This window comes from Anoplopoma fimbria, chromosome 4 (genome assembly GCF_027596085.1).
Source record: "Anoplopoma fimbria isolate UVic2021 breed Golden Eagle Sablefish chromosome 4, Afim_UVic_2022, whole genome shotgun sequence".
NCBI classification, from domain to species: domain Eukaryota; kingdom Metazoa; phylum Chordata; class Actinopteri; order Perciformes; family Anoplopomatidae; genus Anoplopoma; species Anoplopoma fimbria.
The window spans coordinates 1,170,993-1,193,640 of NC_072452.1; the positions used below are offsets into that span (position 1 = coordinate 1,170,993).

Consider the following 22,648-nt stretch of genomic DNA (forward strand, 5'->3'; position numbering starts at 1 on the left):
TACCCCCTCAATACTCTTCTTAGTTTGTTTTTTATCTAAATGTGACATAACCGGCTGCTGTAACTCAATCAAGTGTGTGAGGTTAAAACAACTTAAAGTGTGTTTACGATTAGTTATGTAAATGTGCTCAAAAGCAGAGGAGCACACTCTTCTCACACATAGACGATCTGTGAGCTGGATTTCATTTTCACTTCCTCCACTGTGTCTCCCCCCTCCCTCCCTCTCTCTCCCCCCCCCCCCCCCCCCCCCCTCTCTCCCCCCCCCCCTCTCTCTCCCCCCCCCTCTCTCTCCCCCCCCCCATTCTCTCTTTTCCGCGCCACTGCTGCTGGAAACGAAACTAGAAACTTGAAGCATGAACAAAGTACATTTTTACATTGAACCACAAATGTTTCATTAGGAAGTCCCCAACACTGCACCGGAGATTAACATGAGTAACATGAGTAACATGGGTAACATGAGTAACATGGTAACATGAGTAACATGAGTAACATGAGTAACATTAACATGAGTAACATGAGTAACATGGTTAACATGGTTAACAATGCAGTCCATTATAATAACATTCATTTGTAGTGTTGTGATCACTCTAGAATAAAAACACAAAGCATATTCCAGCTTTAACATGCAAGCTTCATACATGTTAAGATACAGTTATGATCATGCTCATCATGCTTCATACATGTTAAGATACAGTTTATGATCATGCTCATCATGCTTCATACATGTTAAGATACAGTTATGATCATGCTCATCATGCTTCATACATGTTAAGATACAGTTATGATCGTGCTCATCATGCTTCATACATGTTAAGATACAGTTATGATCATGCTCATCATGCTTCATACATGTTAAGATACAGTTATGAATATCATGTTAAGATACAGTTATGATCAGTTATGATCATGCTCATCATGCTTCATACATGTTAAGATACAATGCTCATCATGCTTCATACATGTTAAGATACAGTTATGATCGTGCTCATCATGCTTCATACATGTTAAGATACAGTTATGATCATGCTCATCATGCTTCATACATGTTAAGATACAGTTATGATCATGCTCATCATGCTTCATACATGTTAAGATACAGTTATGATCATGCTTCATACATGTTAAGATACAGTTATGATCATGCTTCATACATGTTAAGATACAGTTATGATCGTGCTCATCATGCTTCATACATGTTAAGATACAGTTATGATCATGCTCATCATGCTTCATACATGTTAAGATACAGTTATGATCATGCTCATCATGCTTCATACATGTTAAGATACAGTTATGATCATGCTCATCATGCTTCATACATGTTAAGATACAGTTATGATCATGCTCATCATGCTTCATACATGTTAAGATACAGTTATGATCATGCTCATCATGCTTCATACATGTTAAGATACAGTTATGATCATGCTTCATACATGTTAAGATACAGTTATGATCATGCTCATCATGCTTCATACATGTTAAGATACAGTTATGATCATGCTTCATACATGTTAAGATACAGTTATGATCATGCTCATCATGCTTCATACATGTTAAGATACAGTTATGATCATGCTCATCATGCTTCATACATGTTAAGATACAGTTATGATCATGCTCATCATGCTTCATACATGTTAAGATACAGTTATGATCATGCTCATCATGCTTCATACATGTTAAGATACAGTTATGATTGCTCATCCTTCATACATCATGCTCATCATGCTTTCTGTTTACACCAAAGAGAAACCAGAGTAAAGTACAGGAACACAAGATATGATGTATGGAAAACAGAAACTAAATATATGTCGTCGGTGTCAGGAAGACGTTATGAACGTTCATACTGTCAGGTCTCAGCAGAGACAGGGTTATCTCCCTCTGACACACACACACACACACACACACACACACACACACACACACACACACACACACACACACACACACACACACACACACACACACACAACCCTTGTACAAATGATTGAGATAAGCAGAGAGGAGTAACAGCTGAAGTCATGTGGACATGTTGTCTGTGTCTGTATATGATGCACATCAGGTGCACACATGGGGGTTGAGTGTGTAACCAGAATGTTCAGCTCCTGGGTGGAGAACCTTTGAAGGACTGCTGATTCATCACAGAAAGAGGGCCCTCACAACTAGTGTCTCTGTGGAGGCCCCTAGTGGCGGCACGCTCACATGTTTCACCACAGACACCACCTCATAAACTGTTAATCATTCATGTGAAACTGCTTTTTGGACAATATTCCAAAAGCAAAGTACACAACCAGGCTCAACAACAGGTTCATAGCCATTATCAGTCTTGATGTACAGACAGGAAAGTCGAGGTAGTGTTGAGATATTTTAGAACAAAGTACACAAACATGATACGACAATGCAGGTGGTCAAGTCCTGACTTTGAGTGGTGACTCACTATTGACTCTTTTATCTCCAGGCTTCAACTTGTCAATAGATTACATACTTGGCCAAGAAAAGCAGCCCTGAAATACAGTGTAATATTAACTGTTCTTGCAAGGTGTTAAGTATATTCTGCTGCCACCTGCTGGTACAGAAGTCCTCCTATAATCACAGAAAGAAAAGCTTCAAGAGGCTCAAAATAAGCCGTACTGGAATGTATCTAAATACACTTTGACCCAGCGTGTTTTCAACAAAAACTTTCTAACAGTTGAAAGACAATTGCTCAAAGTCAGATAGGTCTTGAGTCTGACAAGAATGCAGTTTCTGGTAACTTCACTCAACTTCAACTGAGGCTTATTTTTAGATTTGTAGATTCAGGAGTTTTTACACATTTTTACACACAGGAGACTGACAGAAGTTTAAAACATTGTTTTGCATCTTTTTTTTTTTACCTCCGTTATATTTGAGTTTTCGATGGGACAAATTTTAAATAGTGAATGCACAATAATAGCTTCCATGATAACTTGGTCCAGTTTCCGTTCTCCCAGTGCTTCCCGCTGACTCATCCTACCAGCGATCAGAGAGGAGACAAAACAATAAGTGAACCTTTTCCCTTTATGTAACAAGGACCACGATGGAAACAAACTTTGCTTCGTTGTTTTATTCTCAGCAATGACTTTGTCTGTAATTATATTAACCTTTTATCAATGCCAAATAAATCCATCAATCCCAGTTAAAGGTTTACAATCATCCCCAGAAGTTGAGTACAGAGGAAGTGTGGTATAAAAATCAAGAGCTACTACACCTACAGTATGTGTATGACCACCTGAAAGGAGGAAATACGTACTCTAAATATTCTACTACAATACTCACATTTAAAGTACTTATCATTAGCAGTATGATCAGTATCGTTGTGTTGCTTTAGGGTGATTTACAATCATTACGGCTACATTAGCATCAGTACATTTTAAAGAAAGTGATCAGTTCAAAAAGACAACACTTTTTTCCCCCCATTTGATTGGCTGATATGTAATGATACTTTGTGCATTTATTGCATTCAAAAACAGTTTAAAGGTAGACACACTGTAGTGGGAAGACCCATTGTCTACCCTTTAAATATACAGTATTATGTAAATGTAGTAAAATGAGAAGTAGTCATTGAAGCAGGTTTATTGAAAATACATCCCTGTAAATGGTCCCAACACCCTTTAGTATCAAAGATAATCAAAGACAGAATTAAAACTGGTTTAGACTTCAGGCTCAACATAAACACACTTGGTCAGCTCCCTTAATTACTTAATCTTAATGTTGATAATGCATTTGGGTTCTGCTTAAAGTCACAATGAAAAAAGGTGAAATAGATAAAATATGAAATTAGCGATAACAGCATAGTCGCTTCTGAATCAAGTTTCCTAGCGCTTAGTCATTTTTATGGGTAAAAAAATAAAAATCTTATTTTTGAGGAAAGTAGAAGTCTTTGGTCAGCATGGAGACGATGCAGGGGATCTGCTTCTTGCCACTATATCCGGGTAGGCCGGAGGCGGACTCAAAGTGTAGCGCCACCTTGCAGTTGACCCGGGTCATGATCTGCATCAGCTCCAGCTCTCTGTTGAAACGCAGCAGCATCTCACACAGCGACTGCATGAACCACGACCCGTTCTGCGTGTTCCTCCACGAGTAGTAGCCTGCAGGACAATTTGCCGTGTTAACGCTCGTAAAACAAGGTGCACACGAACAATAAACATACTCGTGGTTTTCCATCATTTAACCGATATAACGTAAGCTGATTAACAGAAAAAGTCTCTACTAGCACTTCCATCACAAGTTACCTGGAGCAGTGGAATAAGCGTACAGGAAATCAGCCTCCACGGGAATCCTCTCCGACGTCTGCGCATCGACACTGTCGGTCTCAATGGAGGATCCGTCGTCCAGGTCTGACCCACGGCACGCCTGAAAAGTGATCCAGCTGCAGCATGAGCATGAACTGTGATGGTGTTTTACGGCAGTACTGAGACTCTGCAGACAGGACATGGTTTAAAATCTACAGGAATAAGCAGTGGTGGTTGTTCTCATCTACTCAAACAAGTTAACGGCACATTAGGCGACTCGTATCTGATCAGGTGTGTGAGGTGTCCCAGGATGAGCACAGGATTTAGACTTTTTTCGCACTTGGACATAAAATGTTCAACTTCTTTCATTCCAAGCTTTGCATCAAATAGTGAAAGAAGTGAGAGGATATTGCAGCTGAGAGTCCTTTTGCAAACAAAGTGTACCAAACCTTAGAGCCCCGTGTCCACATAGCGCCTTTAAATCGGCGCTGGGTAAACCCAGCATTTCCACGAATACGCTCAGAGAACTTTTTTCTAATGTTCATTGATAATCTTTTATCGTTTCTACAAATGTTGCTTTTCAATATTTGTTTTACATTTGTTTTTCACCATGAGCACCAGACGGAGGATGTCTGATTCATACTTTGAATAGATGAGCTTGTCACCACTCAATTTGATAAAATTAGAGCAAGGAGAGACAAGGCCGCCCCGGCCGATCTGCTCAGACAAATGGGCGTTTCGTTTTTTGTCTTGATAGTGTGTGTCTGAAATATAAAGTTACAAACACCTGAAAAAAGGCGCTATGTGGACACAGACCTAACACTACAAGAAGAGCATGTACAAGCTCTACATGAACAGGTATGTGTCAACTACTACAGTGTATGTGTGTTGCAACATGGGTATATTTAAACAGAAAATTTGCCACCTTTTTCATGTGGATGTCCATCAGTGCTCATAAAAAAAAACTAGTCAAGCAATAAATTCCTCAGTGCAATGCATCCTGGTACATGTATGCATGGCTCCGCAAGCAAGAGGACTCAGCTTTCTCTGTCATTACAGCACGCACTGAGGAATTCTTTGTTTTAATTGACTACTTTTGCCATCATCATGGATTGGACAGCCACATTAGAGGTGGAAAATGTTCCTTGTAACTTACCTGTATGAAGAAGAGCTTGGGTTTCCCCACCAGACTCCTGCAGCGATCTCCTTTAAAGTATATAGTCAGGTCTTCAAGCCTCTCAAAGCCGTCTGTGCCATAAATCACCCCCTCGTCTCCATGACTCAGCAGCACACATACAAATGACGCTCTGTCACTGTGGTCCTCCCGGGATGCTAGAGACACAAGAATAGATAGAAAACGAGACGAGAGTTACATTATCGGTCCAGATACTCCCTCATTTTAATACTTATTTTCGTTAGGAAAGCGCAGATATTTTAACATCTAGCATTTTTACTTCTCATACTGCAAGAACGTACAGGTCTGGCAGGGATGGTTACTTAACAGATCACAAGGACATTTGTGAAGTTCATGAGCGTGTTTGGGAATTAGAGAGAAACCACACTCAGACGCTGCCACCTGATGATTGATAATCCAGAACCAAGATTGGAACATTTAATTAAAGTGTTAACGTGACTGAGAGCAGTCAGTGCTTTTACAAAATCTTCCCCGGATATAAAGTGCTATGATTCACATCTAAAGCTCAATCAAGAACTAATCTAAATATAACTTGAAAAATATTTTAAAAATATTGCAAGGCCAATTACTTCTTGAAATTTTTTTTACAAACCATTACAACACCACACAACATGACATAGGGAAAAAACGCTTTAGTGAAGAGTGGGACAATACAACATACTAAATATCGGCACTGTGTAGCTCATTATTTGTATCACTGAAGGGATTCTTTAAATTGTATTATTTGTTTCCAAATCAAAATAAATCAAAAAAATAATCAGATGGAAAGCATTTTAGTTCAACATTGGAAACCTTGAATGACAAACTGTAGGCTCCATTACCATCATACAGCAGTTGTTTCATCTGTTTCACGGTCTGGTCGTTGGCCACATTGACCTTATAACCCAGCTTAGAGAAGGCCTGCACAGCAGCGGCCGCATCCACATCCGTCCCGTTCCGAGCACTCATGCCTAGAGGGACACGCAAAAAACACAAGTAGAAACCAGCAGACAGCGGCTACAACACAACAGGGTTATATCTATTGTAGACCCAAGAGAACACAGAGTTTAGACTGACTGACTTTTCTGGTTGCTGTCTCTGAAACAACAAAACACAACTAACTACTGTGTCTCCTTTTGCCAAACTTAGGGAAGCATAAACAGAGGTAGCGTGACTATGTGGAGTCGCTAATAGGCATTCTCCAGAAATAGAACTTTTCCTCATTTATTTGCGTATAGTTATTATTATGCAAACTTTATTCACAAATATGGAGAGGAGTTGTGAAGCGAGTACGACTATCAGATCCTTTTTCACAGCAGACACTTTGACTCATCATAGCCGGAAAAGCACAGGTGTTACTAATAACGGTGGCTTTGTTCCATTCAAGTGTCCCAGTTATCACAGTGTGACAGCGATCCAGCAGGCACAACACTAGAGCGCTGAAGCTGAAGCAGCTGAATGGAATTCGGCCCTCATTTATTCCATTATTTAGACTAGATTTTCCTACTGTGACATATCAAAATGTCTTCTGTGGAAAAAAAACGACTGCAGTTGAGCTGTAAAAATGTTGTCCTTTTCCTAACAGCTTTCCCTTCACCTGGATGGAAAGCTCCATGGAGGTAAAGGAAAAGATGGCCGCGGTGCTAAGAGAATACAACTGCACTTCCACTATGCTGTGTAATTATGCAACCTATTGATCTGGGTCATCGGTCTTATTAAATAATGCCAAGGAATTGTGGGACAGCATTATCTCATTTCCCTTCGTAAAGGATGGTCCAGTGTACCCTATGCTAAAGGAGATAGGAAAGGATGCATTGAAGCACCCTTTTTGAGCATTAAGAGAGTTCGACTAGCTCTTAATATGGTTGCTATGTAGATACATCCAGGTCATTTTACTCACTGTGCGTTCCAACAGCAATACTACCACACTATTTAGTATGCCAGAAAAAGATTGAGTGTATCCCTATACATAGGGTACATCCCAAGTCTCTTAATTCAATCCCCGTTTCCCTCACTTGTCTTTTTTTTTTTTTTTTTTTAGGAAACCATGCGAGGAGAGAAGAAATGAGGAAATGTGTTTTAAGAGAAATGACGTCCTTTCCTCTGTAGCGTCACTTGAAGCGACGTCTGTTTCTGATGATGGCGGCCGCTGATCACAGCCAGTCTGCTCCAACAGCTGGAGAGACTTTTGATTTTGCACACATGATCACTGTATTAATATTAATAATGACACAAAGTAATCATCACTGTACAAATATTAATAATGACAGAAAGTAATCATTACTGCCAGAGTAGAAATGCATTTCTACTCTGGCAGTAATGATGTGGAATGCGTTTGTTTTATTTTTTAATTATTAACGTCTGTATGTTTTTATATTCGGATTGTGAAGTCATTATGAACTCATCCAGAATATGATTATGGTTTCTCCTAAACACTGGAATTAATTTATTAGGCTCATGGGACTGAATGGAAATGAAGATAAATTATGTATAAAGTGGTTCTACTGACATACAGACAGACTCGCCAGCTCTCTCTCTAACTTTTCAATCTGTTCGATCTGTGATCTGTCATCACTCTGGTATTAAACTCCAGTGATGATGAGCTATATCAGATCAGTACGATCGGCTGCAGCATCCAATCAGATAACTGAAGAACAATGAGGGGGCGTGTCGGCCCTCACATGACTTCCTGGAAGGATGGTCTCGTGCATCCTCGCTCCTCGATCGACTTCCGGTTCAAGCGAGGATCGAGGAAATGACAAATAAGAGACTTGGGATGTATGTATGGCAAAAGCAGTATGTCAAAAATACCAGGATGTTCTATTACATCCGGTCGCATTGGCAAGCCAGCATGCTTTTCTGGCTGTTCTGACCCACAATCCTTTGAGCAGCAGATTAGCAAGAGGGTCATCTTTTATTTGCTGTATAAATCAAGCTTTGACTACTGTTTCTAGAAAGTTGTTACATCTACAGAACATGTTTGCAAATTAACATGAAATGAGATAAACAGATATATATAAAAAAAATATATAAATATAGGTACTTGTGTTACTGTCGAAGTTCTTATTGTTGATGATCAGACAGGATCCGATGCAGGGATAGTCCATCCTGTAGCGGTACGGGTCAGAGCCGTCTGTTTTACTGCTGCTGCTGGCTGAGTCCATCTCCTCAGCAGTCCTACTGCTGCCTTGAGGCGTTATATTTGGCCTGAAAATGTACACACATGCACAGATTTGTGAACACACTTTGAAATTATTTAAAAACCTGAGGAACTCCTTTGGCACTGTCACACCTTAACATATTGTAACACGTTTTTAACGACAGCTCAAGGGTATTTAAACTTGTTTAACCAGAGTCAGTGTCACAGAATTGCACACATCTTACATAGAAGTCATAACAACTAGTTTTATAGCCAACTCAGTGGCAAACTGAACAACGGACAAGGAAGTTAAAGAGAAAGAAAAGGCAGAAACTTCTAGGAGTTTACAATGCCTATAAAAAGTATTCACCCCCTTGGATGTTTTCCCCTTTTGTTGCTTTTATACATGAAATCATGGTCAATATAATTTGGCCTTTTTAACAAGAATTTGCAAAATAAAAAAACTTTAATATCAAAGTGAAAACAGATTTTTACAAAATAATGTCAATTAATTAAAAATATATAAGGTAAAGTAAATGACTGCATAAATATTCACCCCCTTCAGGTCAGTATTTAGTAGATGCACCTTTGGCTGAATCCCAGCACTGAGTGTGTGGATATGTCTCAATCAGGCTGGCACATCTGGACACTGCAATGTTTCTCCATTCTTCCTTGCAAACCAGCTCAAGCTCTGTCAGGTTGCTCGGGATCGGGCGTGAACAGCTCTTTTCAAGTCCAGCCACAAATTCTCGATTGGATTGAGATCTGGGCTTTGACTTGGCCACTCCAGAACATTCACCTTGTTGTCTTTGAACCATTTCTGTGTGGCTTTTGCTGTATGCTTGGGGTTGTTGTCTTGCTGGAAAATAGATCTTCTCCCAAGTCGTAGTTCTCTTGCAGACTGAGTCAGATTATCCTCCAGGATTTGGTGATATTGTTCTGCATTCATGTTCCCCTCTACCTTTACAAGCCTTCCAGGGCTGCTGAGAAGCCTCCAGAGCATGATGCTGCCACCACCATGCTTCACGGTGGAGATGGTGTGTTTGTGCTGATGTGCAGTGTTTGGTGTTCGCCAAACATAGCGTCTAGTCTGATGGCCAAAAAGCTCAATTTTTGTCTCATCAGACCAAAGAACCTTCTTCCATTGCCCTTGCAGTCTCCCACATGCCTTTGGGCGAAGCTTTTTTCAACAGTGGCGTTCTCTTTGCCACTCTCCCATACAGCTTAGACTGGTGAAGAACCCGGGCAACAGTTGTTGTATGTACAGTCTCTCCCATCTGAGCCACTGAAGCTTTTAACTCCTTCAGAGTGGTGTAGGTGTCTTGGTGGCCTCCCTCACCAGTCTGCTTCTTGCCCGGTCACTCAGTTTGTGAGGACGGCCAGCTCTAGGCAGATTTAAACAAGTGCCATGCTACTTCCATTTCTTAATGATGGATTTAACTAAACTCTGTGGGATGTCCAGTGAGTTGGAAATCTTTCTGTAGCCATCTCCTGACTTAAACTTTTCAATGATCTTTTCTCTGAGTTGCTTGGAGTGTTCTTTTGTCTTCATGTTGCAATGCAGCAGGAATACTGATGAACCAGAGACTGGACCTCCCAGACACAGTTTGGTGTTTTTATACTGCAATCACCTGACACACATCAACTGCACTCAGGTGATCTCCATTTCACTAATTGTGACACTGCTGGCATCAACTAGCTGCACCTCTGTTGAATTAGGTCAGTCACTTTAAAGGGGGTGAATATTTATGCAAACACTTATTTTACACTATATATTTTTAATTAATTCACATTAGTTTGTATAAATCTGTTTTCACTTTGGCATGAAAGAAGCTCTTTTTGCAAATTCTTGTCAAAAAAGCCAAATTATATTGACCATGATTTCATGTATAAAAGCAACAAAAGGGTGAAACATCCAAGGGGGGTGAATACTTTTTATAGGCATTGTATATACAAAGGTGACCAATTTGACAGATGCCATATAATGTTAGCGATAGCGACGTTAAAGGTCAAAGGGCAAATCCATGGACCAGTACACTCACACAGCTGGTTTCAACTTGATAGTGTGTTCAGCCTGTGTGTTTGATTTTACATTCTCACCTGCCAAGGCGGGACAAGCTACACCTTTATCATTGGTGCTCGTTGTCCAGCAACCTATGCAATGCTCACCTTTAAAATGTGATCCAAGGCTATCTGTATGAGAATAACTACCGTATTATCAATGGACAGAGCGGACAGTTTTAGGCACATAATATCAGGGGTAATGAGATCATCACTGTACAATAATTACCTCTTTGCAAAAAATCTCAGTGCGTCCACAGTGTCCCCAGCACTCTGCATGTCCTCATCTCCGCTGAACTCAGCCATGTTCCTGCAGGCATGAATGATCAGAACATATTTAAACTGTGACATCCATTTGGTGAACGTGGAAACAAACCCCCAACATAAAAACAACTCTTCTAGCTCCAGGTGTAGAGCATCTTGCACTCAGTCAAAGTAGGTGCAGGTTTCATAAAATAATCTCTCAATGACATTTAAAACAAACCTTTTCTTCACACTTTGGTTACTCAGTTTTTACACAATCTTTAATTGTACTGTTCAAGTGCCGAAGGCTGTAATTAAACTCTTTATATCTTTCCAACAAAAAGCGATGACAAGGTTAGCCCGACTGATACCTGATTTTTGAGGTGGATACAGATACTGATATTTGGGAATTCAAACATTTATAAAAAAAAAACTGATAATGATATTTTTTAACATAATAAAGAAACAGCAATGTCCACTTGGTCCCTTTCAATGTGTGTTTGTTTCCTTCCTCAGACAAGGAGTGAAGGAGGAGCCCTCAAAGAAAACACAAAAAAATTGAAATGCCAGACAAGTTTCCCTCAGTAAGAAGTTTAGGCCTATCAAATACAGTTAGTCCCCCGGATCCATCTGGAACACTAATTCATTATGTGTTATTTGCTATAAAAAATAGACTCTGCTTGTTTCCCCTCAAGTACATAAAACAGTTTTTTTTATATAAAGGACAGTGGTCTTTGTTTCAGGTCAGGTGGCATATCTCCGCTCTGCTATACAACACTGTAGGAAACCTTTACTCCATTTTTTGGTATTTAGCTCGTCTGTAAAACAGGTTGTTCAAGACAATCAAAATTAACATTTTCTCACTCAACTATTTCTTTAAGTAGAAAAGAGAGCAATTCAAATCAGGACTTTCCACAGAGTGGTTTATCCAGGGTAACCAGGTGATTTGCCCATAGAAGGTGTCAGCAACAGGATATCTGAGAGAATTGCACATTTTTCCTTTGCATTTTGGGTGAAGTTATCCTTTGAATGTACCGCATGATTTAAAGATTGTTTCAAAAAAGTAGAAAAACAAATGTTCCGGTCACGTTCAGGGGATTTTTGTCATCATATCTGGTTCAGGAAATCATACAGCCACTTTAAAACAAAGCCAGTAAACCACCGTGCACCGTGGTTCAAACTGACCACAAAAACCAGACTAGCTCTTCCAGGAAGTTGTTCACATTATGGTTAGTCTGGTTCACTGTGGTTAGTATGGTTAAGACCGTGGATGGATTATGATAACTGATAATACCTACAATCCATCAAATCCATCAAAGTATTACAAGTTAATATATTATGCTAAATATCATTTTGTTTTATAGAGTTAGGAGAGCAATGTTTGATCAAGGCACACAAAACGATGACTTCAGGACTTCATGATGACGTAACGTCAGCTCATAGCGAAACTACTGAGGAAGACATGAACACATGAACACATCAGTGAAGACATGAACACAGCTCTCAGACCAGTGAACAACATGAACACAGCTCTCAGACCAGTGAAGACATGAACACAGCTCTCAGACCAGTGAAGACATGAACACAGCTCTCAGACCAGTGAAGACATGAACACAGCTCTCAGACCAGTGAAGACATGAACACAGCTCTCAGACCAGTGAAGACATGAACACAGCTCTCAGACCAGTGAACAACATGAACACAGCTCTCAGACCAGTGAAGACATGAACACAGCTCTCAGACCAGTGAACAACATGAACACAGCTCTCAGACCAGTGAACACATGAACACAGCTCTCAGACCAGTGAAGACATGAACACAGCTCTCAGACCAGTGAAGACATGAACACAGCTCTCAGACCAGTGAAGACATGAACACAGCTCTCAGACACATGAACACAGCTCTCAGACCAGTGAAGACATGAACACAGCTCTCAGACCAGTGAAGACATGAACACAGCTCTCAGACCAGTGAAGACATGAACACAGCTCTCAGACCAGTGAAGACATGAACACAGCTCTCAGACCAGTGAAGACATGAACACAGCTCTCAGACCAGTGAAGACATGAACACAGCTCTCAGACCAGTGAAGACATGAACACAGCTCTCAGACCAGTGAAGACATGAACACAGCTCTCAGACCAGTGAAGACATGAACACAGCTCTCAGACCAGTGAAGACATGAACACAGCTCTCAGACCAGTGAAGACATGAACACAGCTCTCAGACCAGTGAAGACATGAACACAGCTCTCAGACCAGTGAAGACATGAACACAGCTCTCAGACCAGTGAAGACATGAACACAGCTCTCAGACCAGTGAAGACATGAACACAGCTCTCAGACCAGTGAAGACATGAACACAGCTCTCAGACCAGTGAATGAACACACATGAACACAGCTCTCAGACCAGTGAAGACATGAACACAGCTCTCAGACCAGTGAAGACATGAACACAGCTCTCAGACCAGTGAAGACATGAACACAGCTCTCAGACCAGTGAAGACATGAACACAGCTCTCAGACCAGTGAAGACATGAACACAGCTCTCAGACCAGTGAAGACATGAACACAGCTCTCAGACCAGTGAAGACATGAACACAGCTCTCAGACCAGTGAACAACATGCTCTCAGACCAGTGAACACATGAACACAGCTCTCAGACCAGTGAAGACATGAACACAGCTCTCAGACCAGTGAAGACATGAACACAGCTCTCAGACCAGTGAAGACATGAACACAGCTCTCAGACCAGTGAAGACATGAACACAGCTCTCAGACCAGTGAACAACATGAACACAGCTCTCAGACCAGTGAAGACATGAACACAGCTCTCAGACCAGTGAAGACATGAACACAGCTCTCAGACCAGTGAAGACATGAACACAGCTCTCAGACCAGTGAAGACATGAACACAGCTCTCAGACCAGTGAACAACATGAACACAGCTCTCAGACCAGTGAAGACATGAACACAGCTCTCAGACCAGTGAAGACATGAACACAGCTCTCAGACCAGTGAAGACATGAACACAGCTCTCAGACCAGTGAAGACATGAACACAGCTCTCAGACCAGTGAAGACATGAACACAGCTCTCAGACCAGTGAAGACATGAACACTCTCAGACCTCTCAGACCAGTGAAATGACTCACAGCTCTCAGACCAGTGAACAACATGAACACAGCTCTCAGACCAGTGAAGACATGAACACAGCTCTCAGACCAGTGAAGACATGAACACAGCTCTCAGACCAGTGAAGACATGAACACAGCTCTCAGACCAGTGAAGACATGAACACAGCTCTCAGACCAGATGAAAGTGACAGCTCTCAGACCAGTGATTGACATGAACACAGCTCTCAGACCAGTGAAGACATGAACACAGCTCTCAGACCAGTGAAGACATGAACACAGCTCACATGAGTGTGGTGTTTCTAATGGACGTACCTGTCGACAGGCAGTGGTGAAGCATATACAGTCTCAGTCTAGTGTTCTCACGTCTCGGTGTTCTCACAGTCTGTAGTTCTCACAGTCCCCTTAGATATACAGTTGAGTCAAGGAAATGTCAAGCTGTTCAAAGTTCAGGCCTGGCACTCTCTCAGCCAATCGGGTGACAGCAGAGCAGGCTCAGGAGCACCTTGATCGAAAGGAAGCAGGTGATTGGCTGAGACAACTGTCAGCCTTCCGTCACATGTTAGACGGATTTTGAAACTGATATACAGTATGTAGATATACAGTATGTAGATATACAGTATGTAGATATACAGTATGTAGATATACAGTATGTAGATAGTATGTAGTCTGTAGATATACAGTATATAGATATACAGTATGTAGATATACAGTATGTAGATATACAGTATGTAGATAGATATAGAGTATGTAGATATACAGTATGTAGATATATAGTATGTAGATATACAGTATGTAGATATACAGTATATAGATATAGTCAGTATGTAGATATACAGTCTGTAGATATACAGTATATAGATATACAGTATATAGATATACAGTCTGTAGATATACAGTATATAGATATACAGTATGTAGATATACAGTCTGTAGATATACAGTATGTAGATATACAGTCTGTAGATATACAGTATATAGATATACAGTATGTAGATATAGAGTATGTAGATATACAGTATATAGATATACAGTATGTAGATATACAGTATATAGATATACAGTCTGTAGATATACAGTATATAGATATAAAGTATATAGATATACAGTATGTAGATATACAGTATGTAGATATACAGTATATAGATATATATAGATATAGTATGTAGATATACAGTATGTAGATATAGTTTGTAGATATACAGTATGTAGATATACAGTATGTAGATAGAGTATATAGATATACAGTATGTAGATATACAGTATATATATACAGTATGTAGATATACAGTATATAGATATACAGTCTGTAGATATACAGTATATAGATATACAGTATGTAGATATACAGTATGTAGATATAATGCATCTGTCAGAGACAATTACACAACTCATATTAGTGAAACCGATTTGACTACAAGCATTCAACATCACCCAGAAATGGAACTTCCTATAATCTTTTATCAATAAAGCCACAATAAATGAAAAATTGCCCTTATTTTTGTTGCATGCATTTATTTACATTACATTTTTTTTGTATATAGCAATGCTCCAGATTGGCCAGGATTTGGGCCATATACATAACGAAATCTGAACCACAACATATATTACAAAATGTTAAGCTGTTTTCTGCATTAGGCTTTGAAATGTCCTTAGTATTGTTCTATGTAGTCTTTGAGTCTGGTGTATATTTTGTGTGTGTATGGCATGGTGCATTATTTCCGAGTCTCGTTCTTCTTCAGCCTTTTTTGGAGTCTTCCAGCTGATTCTCTTGTCTGAATATGCTTGGTCTCCAGTAGCAGAGCAGGCAAGCTGGACGCCCCGTACTGGACGGGAGGAGAGGGAGAAAGGAAGCAGTATGTCACGATGAGAGTTTTATCGGAATGCTTGAAAAGCATCAGATAAAGATAAATGCAGTTTGTATTTCCCTAAAGTTGTACCTGTAGCCAAGACACACTAATAACCAGACAACAATCATGTCATTATTTCCATTATTTCTGAAGTCAATATTCACATCATATGAATTGAGTGTGTGTATGTGTGTGTATATATACACCATCTCTTTTTCTTTGCGGTGTTTGTGTCGGTAGTCCAGGTATTGTCTGTTGAGCACTCGGATGTCATGCAGAAAGGCTTGGCCTCGTCTCAGATCGGCCAACCGGACTTTAAGCTCAGCTTTCTCCTTTTGCAGCAACCAGGCCTGCCTCTCTGCCCTGACCAATCACATCAGTGCAAAGGTCATTGAGGTTTACAGGAAGTCAAAGTAGGTTGAGGAATGAAGGTTATAATGATAAACAACTGGTGTGGTTTTTCATCTGAACCACCTCTCACCTCATCAGCTCATGTTTGGCATCCAGCAGTCTCTGTCTTTTTGTGTGGATCAAAGAACCCACCTGACACATACGGACAGAAAGCAAAAGTAAGAACAGGCTGCCACAAAGACCACGGTGTCATATGTATCATGACTAAGAGTCAGCAGCAGTGCTGGGGCTCTGTGAGGCTGTACAGCGGACATGACCATGTTCACAATGACAACGCCAACATGCCCATGTTTGGCAGGTAGTGTATAATGTTTACCGTCTTCAATTTCATGTTTCATGATGAAGAGTCAGAGCATCACCAACTGCAAAATTAATTTGCAATTAATCTGAAAGTTGTTCAGTGTGGACTAAAGTGGTAGACCAACATAGAGTGCTGCAGGTACGAGTCCTAAAGCCTCAACAGAGTCAGAATGGTTGCACTTCTCACAGTCAATGGGTTTTTGGTTAGATGTCTGAAATAAGATCTGTGTTTAACACAAGATGAAGAGAATGTAACATTTTTTTCTCTGATTTAAAATACATCAGTAGACAACCCTCTTGTGAATTTTGAAGCTTCTACTTATCTTAAAAAAGACGTTCATTGCATTTCTGCTTCAAAAGACACAGAAGTTGTGAAGATTATGGCTCTGAACAAAACACTAAAGTATCATAAACTTTATTTTCGGCAATAATCAAAAATCCAATGGAAAAATCCCATTGGCTTTTTAGTCGAGGGAACCAGTGAAATGCTCCCTTCCGAAGTTAACCCTTCAGACATTCCTCATCCCTGCAGCCCTCTGCTAAAAGCTGGTTGCCTTAGTTACCTTGGCGTTTTCTCTTTTTAGAACCTTGAACTCCTTGAAAGAAGAGATCTGGAAAAGCAAAAAAATAACAGATAATGTGTGTTAGATTTAAATTCTGATATTAATCAGTATTATTCACTTCTGTTTTGATTGATATGTTTGTATGATCACATTGTTGACTTGATCAACACCACGCTGATGTAATAGAAGCTTATTTTGGGGGAAACACCCGGGGAAAGCAGGTTATAAACGATCAGTTTGGTTGTAAATATGTACTAGATTCTATAATCTCAGGCCTATGTCTTTATAGTCTGATTAAATTGACTGTATGTACAGTAGATATTTTCTTCTGACAAACAAATGTAAGTCTAAACCTCTAAATGTCAAACCAAAACATCTTGAAAACTACAGTTTTTCTTTTTGCTTCAAGACCTTGGTATCCAGATTAAATACAATTGGTAACGTCTAACCTTTTCCAACAGTTGCACCTTCACATTGGAGGAGAAAGAATCAACGGCCTGTTCGATTGCTTTAGACGCCACAGACTCTCTGAAAAACACACACTCAAAGAATGTAACCATCTCCAACTGAAATATTTGCAACAAAAAATAAATATTGTGAATAGAAGTAGTTATTGCAGTTTCATGATATGGAAGGCTTAGATCACAGGCTACTTGATTTGATGCCTTAGTTTACCTGTACTGGTCACAGAACTCCAGGAAGGCATCCAGCACCACCTCTGACTCTGTTCCTCCACCTCCACCACGTCTCTTCCTCCTCTGTTTATCTTTGCTTGCCTTCTCTGGTTCTGCAGATGCACTGCCTTCACGAGGAAGAAGTTTTGTCGTTCAAATTTCATGAAGAGTTGTAAAAAAAACTATTTATTTTGACTGTTCACGACTGTTCACCCAGTTAAAGATTTCCAAACCTCAATTTTCTGTTAGAATGATTCAGCTGTACTTAGGATATCAAACATTGGGTCTATTTGATGTACAGTTTTTTGTAAAAGAATGAAATAGTAACGACAAAACTAGCCTCAAAAGTCTAGTTTATGCATAGAAGCCTCGAAATACACCCACAAACAATCAAGAAGTCTGGACTCAACCCTTAAAGAAATGTCTTACTTGCTGAGAGGTAGATAAGAAGGTTGAATATAATATTCAAATATAGATATTCAAATATCTGTCACCTTAGCTTAGCTTTAAGACTGGAAACGGTGGAAATAACTAGCTTTATGCTAAACTTTGCCAACCGTATGCTGGCTCCAGCCTCATATTGAATATACAGACTGGTATCCATGCTATTATCTGACTCTTCGAGAAAAAAAAGTATATTTCCCCAAAATGTCAAACTTTTGAAGTAACATTTAGCCTTGCAGCTGAGCCTCTTTCGCTCTTCTCCCTCACCTGATGAAGACGTTCTAGGCTTAGACTTATTAGACGAAGACTTTCTGGCTCTGCCCAAACTTAAAGCCCTGGCCTTCTTTGGACTTGGGTTCTGAATAAATGACATAAATAAAAACACAAATACAGAGTTAAAATGAACGCCCCATTCCTGCGGATGCTTGACGCCTGGCTACAACAATCTGTGGAAGTTATTCCATACCCAACTCCTATCTTCATCCACCTCTTCCCCCTCAGAGGACAGGACTTTCTTCTGTGCAGTGTCAGGTCTCTCCTGAAAAAAAGAAAAAAGCTAAACTAGCCATGCAAGAAATCGCTAATACCTTATTAGGACCATTGTGGTATTCTATAGACACTACCCTTGTTATTGGAGGCATTCATCATTCACTTCTTTACCTTTGGCGATGCAGCCTCACTGGACTCTCCACTTCCTGTTTTACTCTCTCTCTTCTTGCCTTTCTTCGTCTGAAGAGTTTTCACCGGCCTTGTTTGGACACACCAAATGAAAGGTTTTGATGGGAAGACAGAATATTAGCTAACGGAATAGAAAAGTACACAGAGATGTGGCCATATCACCACAATCTCTGGACCCCTTGGACCAGGAACAGATGCATTCCATCACATCCTTTTTTTTGTGTACTTGTGATTGTCTTTCTAAATAGTGGCTTTTGCCTCTCCTGTTTTTACTCTAAGACTTTTTGTGTATGTAGGTCTCTAGTCAGTATGAGGGCTGTGTATCTTTACCTTTCAAGAAGATGCAATACACATCTCAAATCGTTACAGATCGATATAGTACTACTTTTTTAAAGATCAGATTCACTTTAATTCATAGTATTCTCATTGGGTGCCATATAGATTTCTTGTACCAATGTGGCTCACTGCAACTCACTAGCCATGGATAAAACCCTTTCATTTCAACTGTTTGCTTTACATCTGTAATGATGATGTGAGAGAATGCTATATAAGAAAATGTACACATTTTTCAAATAAGTATTTGTATAATATCACTGTTTTGCTATTTCCCATTAATTCTTCTTGCGCCATGTATTTATAGACCGAATTCAATCATCATGAACTCTGTGAATGGTTTATCAACTTTATGGTACACTGGAAAGTGACCTCTGTGACCTCACCTCGTCCCTCCAGTACTTGTCCTGCTCCTCTTTTTCTTCTCCTCTTCCTCCTCCTTCTCTCCGTCCCTTTCCGTCTCCTTCCTCTTCACGGCAGCTCCGCGCTGCTTTACAGCGGTCTTCACTGTCCGAGGAATTTCTTTTTCCCCAGCTTTTTTTCTGTTCATCCGATCCTCCTCTGGGACGTTCAAATCTTCCTCCATGGCCGTACTGTGCAGAGGGTTACCTTGTGGGGAAGACAAAGAGGACTCCGGTCAGCACACTACTGGATGTCTGACATGATGCTAGACTCTGGAAACAAGGCACCGCAAGAAAACTGAGAAACAAGGAAGAAAATGTAGGAAGAAACAAACATGAAGAAAACTGTTACAGTGACCAATGTTGACCAATCTGCTTTTCTTCAAGACTCATGGAAACAGAATGACAGTGACGTGGATCACGATATAGCCGTACAGCGTGAAAGACTTACCAAAATTCTGCTGCAGTCCCTCGAGGAAACTAGCTCTCTCTATAGAGGACAGGTTGGGGGAATCCGTACGATCATTAGATGAGCCTTTCTGGATTTGAAGCAACAGAGAAAAAACATTCAACTTCCATAATTCACAGTTGATCAAGCTTTCCTTATACAACAAGGATGTAATAACACAACCACAGGAAGGGAAATCCCCTCATTGCTTTCACTGAGAGCTGAAAGACTGGGTGGACAAGGGAACGACCCACGTTTAGCCCTGTTGGTACTGTTAGTACTGTTAGTACTGTTGGTACTGTTAGTACTGTTGGTACTGTTGTACTGTTACTGTGGTACTGTTAACCTGTTGGTACTGTTTAGTACTGTTGGTACTGTTACTGTTGGTACTGTTGGTACTGTTGGTACTGTTAGTACTGTTAATACTGTTAGTACCATACTGTTGAACTGTTAGTAAGAATACTGTTGGTACTGTTGGAACACTGACTGACTCACCTGAGCCTCCTGCTGTGGCACCCTGAGCACTTTGGCTCTTCTGACCTTTTTGGCACTGTGGAATCAAAGACAGGGGTTCTTCATCATCATCATCATCATCATCACCATCATCATCATCATCTCTACTGTAGACTAACCAGTGCTCCTGATCACTGAGCATGCTCTACTGTTTCATGTACTGTTAGTACTGTTAACTAACACATGTTTAACTAACACATGTCTAACTAACACATGTTAACTAACACATGTCTAACTAACACATGTTTAACTAACACATGTTTAGCTAACACATGTTTAACTAACACATGTCTAACTAACACATGTTTAACACCACAGACTAGCTGCTCTACATTAAGCTATGCTACAGGAAGCTACAGCACCTTACTCATGTCTCACCTCATCTGGAACAGAAGCAGTCAACACGTCTGCTGGGAACACTGGGAACACTGTAAACACTGTTTTAAACACTGTTTAAACACTGTTGTTGTAAACACTGTAAAACAGTAAACACTGTTTAAACACTGTTGTAAACACTGTTTTAAACACTGTTTAAACACTGTTAAACACTGTTGTGAACACTGTTGTTGTGAACACTGTTTTGAAAACTCCGTTTCCCGCACACTGAGTGCCGCTCCGGACCGTACCACTCCAGAGGACAGGGGGGGGTTGGGGAAGGTTACATCCCAATATGAGAGCTTATTTGGATAAAAAAACAAAACGTTTGAGCCTTAATTCTCAGCGATAACGTATGTAAGGTAGTTAGATATTTGCAGTTAGAATATAAAAGTGAGAAGATGATTTCTGGCTCTGGTCGCCATGGTGACTCCCTGTGGCCTCCGCCGCGGTGGTTCAGTCTGGTGGATCCAGACCTCCACAGAGCTGCTCTCCTCACCAGCTCAGTGGGCTTGTTGGCATCCAGTCCTGATCCAGAGGGCAGTGTTGTGTGTCCAGTTTATTGTTGATCTGCACCCCAAGGTGCTTGTAGGACTCAACCTGAATGAAAACAGGGACAGGGGGGCTTCTGTTCCTCTGGTAGTCCACCACAAGCTCCTTGGTCTTCTGATGTTGAGCTTCAGGTGGTTGTTGCTGCACCATGTGATGAAGCTCTCAATGTCCTCTGCTAACACTCCTCCTATTGTCCCTGGTGATACATCCAACAATGGAGGAGTCATCGGAAAACTTCTGGAGGTGGCAGGAACCAGAGTTGAAGCGGAACAAAGTGTAGAGAGAGAAGAGGAACGGTTACAGTTCCTTGGGGAACAGGTGTTGCTGATCACAGACTCAGAGAACAGCCATCCACCCTGATACACTAATGTAAATATGTATTTATATATATAAATATAGATATATATATGTTATATATAGATATAAACACGTGGACAAAATTGTTGGAACCCTTCCGTTAAAGAAAGAAAAACCCACAATGGTCACTGAAATAACTTGAAACTGACAAAAGTAATAATAAATAAAAATTTACTGAAAATGAACTAATGAAAATCAGACATTGCTTTTGAATTGTGGTTCAACAGAATCATTTTAAAAAACAAACTAATGAAAATGGCCTGGACAAAAATGATGGTACCCTTAACTTAATATTTTGTTGCACAAGCTTTTGAGGCAATCACTGTAATCAATTTCTGGCTCTGGTTCAGTCTGCGATTTCTGTAACTTCTGTAACTCGGTGGTTCACTGAGACTTCTGCACCGGTCAGCAGGTATTTGGCCCACTCCTCGTGAGCACACTGCTCCAGCTGTCTCAGGTTTGAAGGGTTCCTTCTCCAGACTGCATGTTTCAGCTCCTTCCACAGATGTTCAATAGCATTTAGATCAGGGCTCATTTTTAGAAGGCCATTTTCAGAATAGTCCAATGTTTTGCTCTGAGCCATTCTTGGGTGTTTTTAGCTGTGTGTTTTGGGTCATTATCCTGTTGGAGGACCCATGACCTGCGACTTTTTTATTTATTATTACTTTAGTCAGTTTCAAGTTATTTCAGTGACCATTGTGGGTTTTTCTTTCTTTAACGGAAGGGTACCAACAATTTTGTCCACGTGT

At 40.3% G+C, this 22,648-nt stretch overlaps 2 protein-coding genes across 2 annotated transcripts; both read right to left on the reverse strand.

The window, feature by feature from the left end:
• Positions 1–3,077: 3,077 nt before the first annotated feature.
• On the reverse strand, positions 3,078–10,936 carry LOC129089954 (caspase-3-like). The gene is made up of 6 exons (XM_054597389.1): positions 10,856–10,936; positions 8,470–8,633; positions 6,269–6,397; positions 5,409–5,584; positions 4,253–4,373; positions 3,078–4,108 (listed from the first exon to the last, which is right to left on the reverse strand). Exons 1-6 carry the CDS (start codon positions 10,930–10,932, stop codon positions 3,876–3,878), a joined length of 900 nt encoding a protein of 299 aa, XP_054453364.1. The 5' UTR covers positions 10,933–10,936; the 3' UTR covers positions 3,078–3,875.
• A 4,567-nt stretch (positions 10,937–15,503) lies between these two features.
• On the reverse strand, positions 15,504–21,058 carry cenpu (centromere protein U). The gene is made up of 13 exons (XM_054597929.1): positions 20,994–21,058; positions 20,598–20,652; positions 20,106–20,193; positions 19,640–19,862; positions 18,903–18,990; positions 18,709–18,780; positions 18,510–18,600; positions 17,800–17,926; positions 17,574–17,652; positions 17,125–17,172; positions 16,332–16,393; positions 16,057–16,213; positions 15,504–15,826 (listed from the first exon to the last, which is right to left on the reverse strand). Exons 1-13 carry the CDS (start codon positions 20,996–20,998, stop codon positions 15,716–15,718), a joined length of 1,206 nt encoding a protein of 401 aa, XP_054453904.1. The 5' UTR covers positions 20,999–21,058; the 3' UTR covers positions 15,504–15,715.
• Between the last annotated feature and the right edge of the window lie 1,590 nt (positions 21,059–22,648).